This window comes from Arthrobotrys flagrans (genome assembly GCF_004000055.1).
Source record: "Arthrobotrys flagrans strain CBS H-5679 chromosome Unknown unitig_8, whole genome shotgun sequence".
Taxonomy (NCBI): domain Eukaryota; kingdom Fungi; phylum Ascomycota; class Orbiliomycetes; order Orbiliales; family Orbiliaceae; genus Arthrobotrys; species Arthrobotrys flagrans.
Genome location: NW_027137553.1, coordinates 3,484,699 through 3,495,884, shown reverse-complemented (window position 1 = coordinate 3,495,884; position 11,186 = coordinate 3,484,699). Strand labels below are relative to the sequence as shown.

The 11,186-nt window shown below is 45.7% G+C and overlaps 4 protein-coding genes across 4 annotated transcripts; 3 read left to right on the top strand and 1 right to left on the bottom strand.

Moving 5' to 3' along the window:
* Positions 1–162: 162 nt before the first annotated feature.
* On the top strand, positions 163–1,835 carry DFL_007499 (uncharacterized protein; the record flags this gene model as incomplete). The annotated part of the gene is made up of 3 exons (XM_067637090.1): positions 163–463; positions 584–1,154; positions 1,229–1,835. 3 exons carry the CDS (start codon positions 163–165, stop codon positions 1,833–1,835), a joined length of 1,479 nt encoding a protein of 492 aa, XP_067488642.1.
* A 751-nt stretch (positions 1,836–2,586) lies between these two features.
* On the bottom strand, positions 2,587–3,415 carry DFL_007498 (uncharacterized protein; the record flags this gene model as incomplete). The annotated part of the gene is made up of 2 exons (XM_067637089.1): positions 2,587–3,006; positions 3,113–3,415. The coding sequence occupies 2 exons, from the start codon at positions 3,413–3,415 to the stop codon at positions 2,587–2,589; spliced, it is 723 nt and encodes a 240-aa protein (XP_067488641.1).
* Positions 3,416–5,213: 1,798 nt separating this feature from the next.
* DFL_007497 (uncharacterized protein) lies at positions 5,214–5,486 on the top strand (the record flags this gene model as incomplete). Its single annotated transcript, XM_067637088.1, has 1 exon — positions 5,214–5,486. One exon carries the CDS (start codon positions 5,214–5,216, stop codon positions 5,484–5,486), a length of 273 nt encoding a protein of 90 aa, XP_067488640.1.
* Positions 5,487–7,747: 2,261 nt separating this feature from the next.
* DFL_007496 (60S ribosomal protein uL6) lies at positions 7,748–8,746 on the top strand (the record flags this gene model as incomplete). The annotated part of the gene is made up of 3 exons (XM_067637087.1): positions 7,748–7,793; positions 7,935–8,241; positions 8,518–8,746. The coding sequence occupies 3 exons, from the start codon at positions 7,748–7,750 to the stop codon at positions 8,744–8,746; spliced, it is 582 nt and encodes a 193-aa protein (XP_067488639.1).
* Between the last annotated feature and the right edge of the window lie 2,440 nt (positions 8,747–11,186).

Genomic DNA, 11,186 nt, shown 5'->3' with positions numbered 1-11,186 from the left:
GGTTGACCACCAGGACAAGGGCCATCCGTCTTGGCAGGTCAAACCACACAGCTCCACTGACCTCATAACATCCCTCCCCTCCACGTCTTCCCTGTTAACTCCCATTCATCCACATATCTCCACCATCGAGGAACCCAACTCCCTTCCTCTTGTCCCGCCGCGATGTCGCTCCCACCGCCGGCCACCGTCGTCTCGCTCATCCAGAGCACACGCGCCCGTCCGATCCTCTGGGACCAATACCATCGCACCCACATAATCAACGAGCAGGAGCTAAACCTGATCAAGGCTGTTGATAAAGTACCCAGGGACAAACGTGTCGCTATCGTCGAAGGGGAATTAAGTGATTATGGGAGGTTGATTGTTGGAGATTCGGCGGGGCAGCAGCCGGGATTGTTGCAGAGGTGTGCGAAAAGGGTGGAGGTTATACAATATTTGCTCGCGCTGGCGGTGGAGATTTGTGAAGGTACGTTATATCTATTCTAATATCTCCATATCTACTATCTCTAGATATGGATATCTGGATATCCGGTGACGGGATTGTGAAGAACATACACGGCTAACAAGATATGATATTTGAATATAGACGTCCCATCATTCGTCACCACCCTAACCTCCCACTCGGACCCATACTCCCACCTCATGACCCTCCTCGACCACACCGACGCTCCGATTCCCATCCTCTCCTCCTACCTCCTAACAACCCTAATCTCCTCCTCCCTCTCCAAATCCCGGACGGACAACCCAACCAAACAAGCCCTCCCAACTCTCTTCAAATACCTCGCCACAATATCTTCCTCCTCAGAATCAAACCTTCAAGATCTAGCCGTCCAAAGCTACGTCCTACTCCTACGGAACTCATACTCAAGGACTACATTTTGGGAAATGGGTGATGAAACTATGAAGGGGTTGACGGGGGTGATTGAAACTGCTGCCGCGGGGAGTAAAGGGAGTAGAACTACGGATGTAGGTGTGGCTAATCTTGCCAGCGGGAGTTCTGCTACTACAGTTTTGTTGGGTAGCGGTAGTGGCGCTGCTGCTGCTTCGGCGGCTGCGAATTTGAAGCAAGGAGGGGTGAATTTACAGTTGCTTTATTATGTGCTTGTGGGGATTTGGCAGTTGAGCTTTGAGGAGGAGATTGCTGAGGAATTGGATGAGTATGCTTCCCTTAGCTATCCTTACTGCGAAACCTTTTATATGATATTGGATGGCTAATCTTCTGGGAATATAGAAAATACGACTTAATCCCCCCACTAGTCCACATCCTCCGCTGCGCCCTTAAAGAAAAGATCCTTCGAGTCTGCCTAGCAATAATCACAAACCTAATAACCAAAGCCCCCTCCTCCAACCTCCCCTCCCTCCTCCTCTCCCGCCTCCTCCCTCTCCTAACAACCCTCAAATCTCGAAAATTCACCGACCCCGACTTAACAACCGACCTAGAAACCTCCGTAACAGCTCTGGAATCCTTCCAACTAACACAAACAAACTTCGACGAATACGCCACAGAAATCAGAAGCGGACATTTAAGTTGGACCCCCCCGCACAAAAACCAAGACTTTTGGAAAAAGAACGCGAGGAGGATTATGGAGGAGAATAATGGAGAGTTGGTACAGTGCCTTGCTAGGTGGTTGAGGGAGAGCGATGAGAAGGTGGTGTTGGCGGTTGCGGCACATGATGTGGGGGTTTTGGTTAAGGAGGTTCCCGAGAAGAGGAGGGTGTGGGATGGGGTTAAGGTTAAGGCGAGGGTTATGGAGTTGATGGGGGATAGTGACCCTGAGGTTCGGTATGAGAGTTTGAAGGCGGTGCAGGAGTTTTTGAGGTATGCTTTTGGGGGGTAGTTTTTTCCTTCCTCTCTTTTTGAATCGATCGGAGCAGATGCTTTTTTTTTCTTGGATTGTTTCGTTTCTTTTTGGAATCGATAGCTTTTAGCAAAGAACAAGGTATAAACTACTTGAGGCATTGCGATTAAGTGATATAGGAGCCTTTACAAATATCTACATCTATGGCCATCGTTGCCAGACCAGGTCATTGCTATAAAGTTCCTCTAGCCTTGACTTCGAGGCGAAACAGTCTCTCTACCGTACAGGGTGGGGTTTATGTTGTACAGTGCCATGCATGACGGTGACTTAAACGGTAACGAGGGGAAAGAATACAAGACAGACGGGAGGAAGGAAAAGCGAGATATAAGTAAGCCATTCAGGGCCTAGACTTTTTGAAGACATGAAACATAAAGAAGGGAAGACGCCCGGCATCGATATTAAAGAAAAAACGTAAAGGTGGGTCTAGTCTAGAAGAAGAGTTAAGAAGGAAGCAATGCAGTCGTAATTGTAACCCATCGACAGAACGCCATCAGATTGGAAAAAAAAAAAAAGAAAGAAAGAAAACGCCTCCGAAACAACATGAATCGATCCTCCATATAAACGCCTGCCTTCTCATAGAGCATATGCAAATAAAACATATAACAAACGATGCAAAGTATTCGTAGTACTGCTAATTTTGTCATAAAAATAAAGAAAAGAAGATGGATGGGAGGATGAGGGTGATGATGGTGGTGAAAAAAAAGAGAGAAAAAAGAGGAGAATAAATGCATCACTTAAAAAAAGCTTGCTCATACCCTTCCTCCCAATACGCAAAGGCCCTAAAGCGTCTCTTCAACTTCGGCTGGACTTTCTTCAACCCCTCCTCATCTCCCTCGTTCCTCATCCTCGCCAAATCTAAATCCCACTTGTTTTCCCACTCTTCATTGCCGACATCCTTGATCAAGGCGTCAGACATGGCATACCCGGTCCAATTTCGGAACCAATCGACACAGATGATGTACCATTCGCAGTCCGTGAAGAGGCATTTGTGGTGGAAGAGGGCGCGGGCCATGTCGGATGCTGAGTAGGATGGGGCTGCGCACATTGCATCGAAATCGAAATTGTTGCGGTAGGGGGAAGAGGTAGGAGTGTCGGCAACGAGTTTGAGGAGGAGGGTGCGGTGGGGCTCAGTGATCGAGTTGATCGTGTACTGTGAATTTTTCCCTCTATTAGTATAAACATAGTATTGGAAGATATACGCGTGTATCCAATAGGATATTGTAGTATAGATCCGAAGGAAAGAAGAAGAAGCTCACCAAACGATCCTCAGCAGAACCACCAACGTATCCCAAAAACTCTGCTCGAGATAACACATGTTCCGCAAAAGTCACCAACATTCTGCGATGATCCCATTCATCCCTGGCCGGGAAGTAAGGATCATTGTCTTCGAAATGATCCCAGACTTCTGGTATCTTGAACTTCTTCCGTTCAGCAGCCAAACGATCTCTCCATTTTTGGGAGGGGCCGGAGTGGGATGGGCCATTGGCATCTGATCCACAGCTGCAGGTTGTTGGTGTAATCAGATGATGAGCAATTGGTTTAGGAGGAGCGTTGTCCATTTTGGAATCTCTTAGGTGTAGGACTCTAGTAACCTGTAGCCAAGAAAGAAGGAAAGAAACGCGATTAGCAAGATCTAGGCAAAAAGAAACACAAAGAGAAGGGGAGAAGGAGAAGGAAGAATCACTAGTACATACACCCGTCCACGTCGAATGCGGCCAGGCTGGCAGATTCGGCAACCAGTCGATCGAGGCTGCTGTAACTATCTTTTTCAGCCAATAGGCCGGAAATGACCTTGAGTTTCCCGGCGAAGGTAGTGGGGGCAAGGTAGCTACGGGCGGTACGCGATAAGGTTTCCGGAATCCCCTGCCGAAGAGTGTAGATGGATTCAAGCAGCCGTGATCCCTAGGTGATGAAGAGGGAGAAGGATCGATAAGATTCGAGTTGCTCCGAAAGAAGGTCCAAGGATTCAGCCACCGTCTGATGCCGGGAGCATAGGAGGGAAGGCAGATGAGAAAGGAGAAGGTCGTGGTGATGAATGTCAAGATCGTGTTTATGGCGGAGGGTCTTGACACGCCGAGGGGTGAGACGTCACAGGTCCCCTCGCATTCAGCCATTGCGAAATCCAACTCTGTTAAACTTCAGATTGTTGAAATAAACCTCAGAAAATCAGCAGTGCAACCTGTATGCTATGGGTATTTTGAGATCGGTGATGGTGATAAGTTGGAGGAGATTTATTTTATTCTATAGTACTATAATTGTAAATGCTGTCAATTTTCGGTTTTGCGTTGTCGACGGTCAAATTACAACAGTTTAACCGCACCGGGTTTTCAATACAAGATATTTTACGAAGTATTTAAGGCATCTTAATTGCTTCGAAGTATAAGTACTTATATATTACGGTTCTACAGAATACTGCCGTAGGAGAAACGGAGGGTTTTACCTTAACCCTGCACTTGACCTCTTACGGCCATTAACGCTTCTACTTAGGCATTGCTGACCCTGTCAGCTATATTTCTGTCCCTCAGGCGCCTTCACCAATTTGTCCATTAATGCTTAGCTTTTGAGCAAAATTCCTTGTTACAATGCAGCGTCGCATGTTGACAACCAGCGCTAGCACAGCTGTATGCGGTGTTCGAATGTTCGGACATTTTCGTCAATATCGATCCGGATATAGAATCTGAATGGCCTCACATGATACATCTGCATGCCGGCATGCCATGGAAAATTCACAGTACTTTTGAATTTGTGCATCTAATCCCACGGGTCGACCGATAATTGTAACCATCGAGGCCTAGTTGACATGGCCTTCCCTTCATGCTCTCCCTAGCATGCATTTGCCACAATTGTACAAATTCAGCATGCATCTACCATGTTAATACTGAAATGTTAAAGCCAATTTGCTTAGTACTAACAACGTTGAAGTACTCCTGTCGTTTGTGCTTGTGTAACATTGACTGAACAAACCTTTTCCCCGAGCAAATGAGTATAAATACAATGCTCACGACCGCGGTTCACGGGCTGCTTCGCTGGCATCTACGATATCTAAGTATTTGCGCTGATTTCCGATTATTCGAATCAATGTCAAATATCCCCTTACGAAAAGATTCGATAGTTGTGATAATAGTTGCGTGTTGGAGTTCGTCCGTGACGTCATTCTGACTGGGATCTTTCGTCAATGTCCGAACTTCTATAAAACTACCTCGATCGCCTACTTCTTCAGGTTTTAGACCATCAAGCTTCAAAAACCAGTCTAATCACTGCTAGAACTTCTTATCCAGATTTATAAACTTGGAAATCTGTTATACATTTTATAATCCATTATCAAAAAGCCTTTTAGAAAAAATAACCTCCTCCAAAATGCCAGTCACATACACCTACGACTATAAATCCACCGAGTCTGCTTCAAACCCGCAGGGAACCTCCTCCCGCACCGTTCACACCACTCCATCGGGTACCACCGTTAGCAGCACCGAACAACCAGCCGGTGGACAAGCGACCACCCAAACTCAGCATTACCCTGCCGGTGGCAATCAAGGCTCGGGCTCCGGAACGTTGTCGAGGGAAGAGGCCGAGAGGAGGTATTTGGAAGCTATGGAGGATGAGTATGCGAAGAGGGAGGGTGGTGCTTAGTCAAGCCCCGAAAGAATACAAATCTTGGGGTGTCCTTTCGCCTCAAATTGTCATGTCGGTTGAACTAGGTCGGCGGCTGTGGGAGTTGATATGGTAAACGGCGTTACAAACTGGCCTTTTTTGATATTTAAAAAAAATCTCATTTCGAAGTGTTTCGGGTTCAAGATATACCACGGGCCAGCGTCTACAAAGATTTTCAATTAACATGAATGTTAAATATCTTGAAATTTAAAGTCTCTGGTTCCGGAGGACGTTGTTCATAATTGAGATCTCGTGGGTGACAAAATACCACAATAGCAACACCCATGGCTAAACGTGGAACTCGTGACAATACCAACTTCATTGAAACCTCAAAGGATCTCGAATTGGGCTTGAAGATAATGATAACGACTACTTTGTTCTATTGCATGCTCTAACCTTCATTCGTAGTACTAGTGCACACAGGTAAGGAATATCACAATTCCCAATAATTCAAGGCATCCATCATTCCGATCATTCCACTCTCGCCTTAATACATCCTCTCGATAAAACCCGCTACAATCCTATTCCAATTTCGCAGAACAAAGCACCCATCACTAGAGCTCATAAACGTAATTAATTAGTCGATCAATCGGTAGACAACCCCATTCAAGAAACACCTAAATATGTGAGCGTGTTAGCAAGACTAGAAGGTAAAGGAATACTCATTGGAACGCCTATGGACCCCCAAAATCTAGCTCTTTAAAAAAACCATGGCCGTGGTTGGCACCACATCAATGACGATTATGGCCGTGAGCGTGATCGTGGTCGTTATCGTCATCGCGATCATGATGACCATGGCTGTGATGTGTTTAATATTGCATGGTTGAACCCCCCTCGCTGCCTAAGTAACTTCATCCATTCCGGCTCATCGATATCTGGAAGAACCAACGGAGAGCGATCAAACCCAGCAAGCCACGCTTGATGTCCTTGTGCCTCCTTTGCTCGCTTAAGGGCTGGTAAGGATATTCCGGGGGGCTAGACGGTGATTGTGTTCCGAGATACTGTCCCGAGTTTTGCTGTGGCTCGTCTCTAATTTCCTTGAGCTTCTCGTTTGCGTAGCCATTTATTTGTCTCTAGGGCTCCACAGGCAGAGTGGCATTGTCGTTGGTGTAATTATCATCGGTATGTCCACCATTGCCATTGGAATACACGCCATTTCCATTGTGACTTATGCCATCGCCATTACCTTACGATTGCATACCACTACCATTGGCGTGTACGAGACGACGGGTTCAGATTCCGTAGGGTCCAATGCCTCATCGTAGTAGGAAGTTGAGATTATATAGGCGTCTAGTAGCGCATTGCCGAGCTCGCATTACGAGTATTGGTGGTCAATTGATCGGTTTCGGGTATCATTAGTAATACGCCAAACCGTTCTGACAGGGGTTGAGGAGTCCCATCAGCTAGAGATTCAGCTTCTTGAGATCCAGTTTCGCGGAGTGATTCGTCTTCTGGATTTTCGCCAGTATCATTCGTGCCGTTCGTTTCTCCGGCTGGATACTCTTGGACTTGGTTGAATAAAGAGACAATCCGTCGGACAGACATGATGATGTCACATTAAAGTGTTAATACTATCGGAAAGGGGTCATCTCTCTATGGTGTAATATTTTTTGCGGCCACTACTATTGTTCTTGTTAGTATTGTTATTATAATTATATGTCTTAGATAGGCAGACAATTATGGGTTTAACAAGTCAATCTGGAATATCTATCATAGCTTAGTCTCAAGGGAACCGAGGTCTTCTGTGTTGATCATGTTGTACTTCCGCATTTGTACATTAGCACAGATCCATAAACATATCCTTGTAGCTCAGCCACATATCACCATCAGCCACATGTCACCTATGTCAACATCAATAACAACGACCCCGAACAGAAGTCGATCTCAGGGCTTTAAATTGGATTCTTGAGACTGCATAGTACGAGCATTGGATTATATCACTCCATTAACTGTATCTACCGATGTATTAGAATTCTGACATTGATGATAGCTATAGCTAAGTGTGTAGTGACAAGAGCTACCATGCCAAGGGTCTGTTAGGGCAAGGGCTTTTTTCGTTGCGTTGGAGCCAAATTAGCGAACACGTGACCTTCAGCACAGAATTTTTTGGTGTGGCCGATTTCGATGGTGTCTAGCGAAATATCCCACCGCAAAGCTTCAAACCTCCAGATTTCATATCGTCAACTCCAACCCATCTCGACAATCCTCGACACCATCATCCGACACCCCATACCGACAAAATGAAGTACATTTACTCGAGCGAGTCCCTGACGATCCCTGAGGGCGGTATGTGGCTCCCAATTTGTCGACATTTTGAAGATATGGCTTTTTCGAGATCGACCGCAAGAAAAAAAAATTTGGAGGAAGATTTATGATGGAGACCAACCTGTTGAAGGACGTCAACTAACAGACTTCGCTCTTCTCCAGTCTCCCTCAACATCAAGGCCCGTGTCGTCACTGTCACCGGTCCCCGTGGAAAGCTCGTCCGAGACTTCAAGCATATCAACATCTCCTTCACCCAGCGTCCTGGAAAGCCAATCATTGACATTTCCCTGCACCATGGCAACCGAAAGAACATCGCCGCCCTAAGAACCGTCAAGTCGATTGTCGAGAACATGATCACCGGTGTCACCAAGGGGTTCAAGTACAAGATGCGTTACGTCTATGCACATTTCCCAATCAACGTTGGTGTTTCCAAGAACAGCGAATCTGGTCTCTTCGAGGTTGAGATCCGGTAGGTGGAATCTATTATTTGAATTCAAGTCGACGGAGATTATTTCGAGGATATCAACGGCATGGAACGAATTGGTTATGAATCGAATTTTTCACTGGAAGACATCGGTTAGAGCTAGACAGCGTGGGATTTTCAGACATACCGGATACTGCTAGCTATGCGGGATGTCTTCTGGTGGAAATACCGAGGAAATAGCCAAATTCGCAAAAGCTTGCCTGAGAGACTTGAAACAATTCTCTATCGGCCTCGGAATGACATGCTAACTTTCTCTCACAGTAACTTCATTGGCGAGAAGATTGTCCGAAGAGTCACCATGCACGAGGGTGTCGATGTCGAGCAGTCCAAGAACGTCAAGGATGAGCTTGTCCTTACCGGAAACTCCCTCGAAAACGTCTCCCAGTCCGCCGCCGACATCCAGCAGATTTGCAGAGTACGAAATAAGGATATCCGAAAGTTCTTGGACGGTCTGTACGTCTCGGAAAAAGGCAACATCGTTGAGGAATAAACTCGGGGAGTTGGTGTTTAATGATGGAATTCCTTTTTTCACGACGATGCTGCATTTTTCCCTTGTTTTTATTATACTCTTGTCGTCTGTACGGTCTATGGATATCTCTAATGCGGGTTTTTCATCCCTTCCGCCTTTTTTTACCTTTTTTTCTTTTTTTCCGGGGAGTTATCTTGATACGATGACGACAAGCATTATCTTCAATTCGGAGCCACTTCCTCCTCCGCTTCCAACTCTTCCTACCTCTCTTCCTCCTATATTTTTCGCATCCTCATCAGCAGAAAAGGCGCACTCAGTATATAGTCCCCTTGCCTTGATAGAATCAAGCATTTATGGATCCTCCCGGAAACGTTGTGCATTTCCCGTAGAACCTTGTAATCAAGTCCGCTTTAGAACTAACTGACAGGTTAACCATAAGTCTCTTTTGAAGTACTCTAGACCGCATTTTGCCGTAAAATTAGGCAGGCCTAAAACTAAACATAATATCTGGAACTCACTGCTGTTAGCCCTACACTGTATCAAAAAGGATCCTGCGGATTTCTGCCCAAGACAGTGCCAACCCCACAGACATTACCATTATCTCTATTGGCCCAATTAGTCGGGATAGACCAATCATTGGGACTTACCCATACTTGTGTTGAAAATGTTGGAAATATCGAGCTGATACTTGCGATCCTTCGAGCTCGAGCCGGCCCTTGCATTTAGATCTTGATCCTGATATACCTACCGAATCGACCAAGGGAAGGATAAGTTGATTTATCCATGCATGTGAAGAACCAGATCCTCTGTTTCAATTCTATGGAAGCCGGCGTTCGATCAGCTATATTCAGACCCCGAATCTCCAATACCTCAATTAAATTTAAAGAAAATGCAGTTCGGACAGGTTCTCTCACTAGACTAGGATGCAGCTAATAGACCGTTTCCATTCCTTTCACTACCTCGCGAACCCCGCGACGAGATATATTCCTACATTCTACTCTTTGACCTGCCCAAAGAACCCTTCTCAATCCTAGTCCTATGGCTGTTTAAACGTCCTCGACTTAATACTATTTTACTCTACCTCAAAAAACAAATACACGATGAAGCCTCACGATTTTTGTATTCCCGAAATACATTTCCAATTCAGATCATAATACGAACTGCCCGGCCCCCCAGCTGGCATCAAAGTGACGAACAAGGAAATACTGGCTATAAATTCTTCACAGAGTATACATCGGCCTGGGAACGGTTTTGTCACACCGTTTTTCTCCCTTACGGGTTAGTATAAATATATTAAATCGAACATTCGATATACCTATATGCGTATAAAAGATGGACTAACTGACCACCAATCCCCATTTTGCAGTTTCCATGAATTCTGCGAAGCCCGTGCTTATAAAATAGCCGATAGTGCGTCCGAAGTGGACGATGATACACACGACATCAACTCCAGAGCCCCTTCAATCCCAGCGCTCCGCTACTGCCACCATCTCCGCAACATCCAACTCGACATTATCGATTTAAGGAGACCTCATATTCTACAAGTACCATTAACACCGTCAGATCCTGTACGCCAGAGACTGCAACCCATCTACCAACCTTTAACACACCACCTCAACTACATCTTCAAAGCAGCCGGCAAATCTCTGAAGGTTAACATAAACATCCTTGCACTCGAACATATGCTGCACGCCGGTCGAAATCTTTCCGACCAACATCTCTACTGCTTCCCTCTATACGAAGATTTATTCCGACTGGCATGGCCGTTTACTATAGGGTCCTGACAGACTAAGATCCGAACCTCGATGGATGAGGTATTCGGGGAGAAAGTTCAACCGATACTTAAACCTTGCGATGAGAATGCGGTGTTGGATAGGTCTATTGTGGAGTTTAAACCGTGCTTCCTCGCGAGTGGGTGCTCTTGGGTTTTGAAAGGTGGTCGGCGTTATGCGGGAAAACTATATACACTGGGAGAGGGAGGAGTATGCTGGGACATTGATGGGGACGAGTATAGCTCCGAGGATATGGTCAGGGCGTTCCCATCCGTCCGGTAAAAAACTAGAAGCTGGATGCCCTTGGTCTTGCGCGCCAGCATCCACGAAGAATCCCTTTTCTTTTATATACAGCCGGCTGTCCTCGACGGCTGACTTGCTGGTTCTATTACTAGTTCTAGTAGTGATATTGTCGATCCCTACCACTATATATACCCTTAACTTTCGGTACCCAATACCTATGACGACGATAGGTTGCGTGAGTACAGCGATACTGGCCACGTATGATCTGTAGCCGATTTCTGATATTTACTAACAATGCAGGAGTGCCAGCGTTCGAGCCCTGATCTATCTATCTAACAAATATTTATCTGCCATCTATTTATATTTATCTGCCATTTATCTACCATCTATTTATATTTATCTGCCATTTATCTGCCATCTAACAAACATCTATCTGCCATCTATTT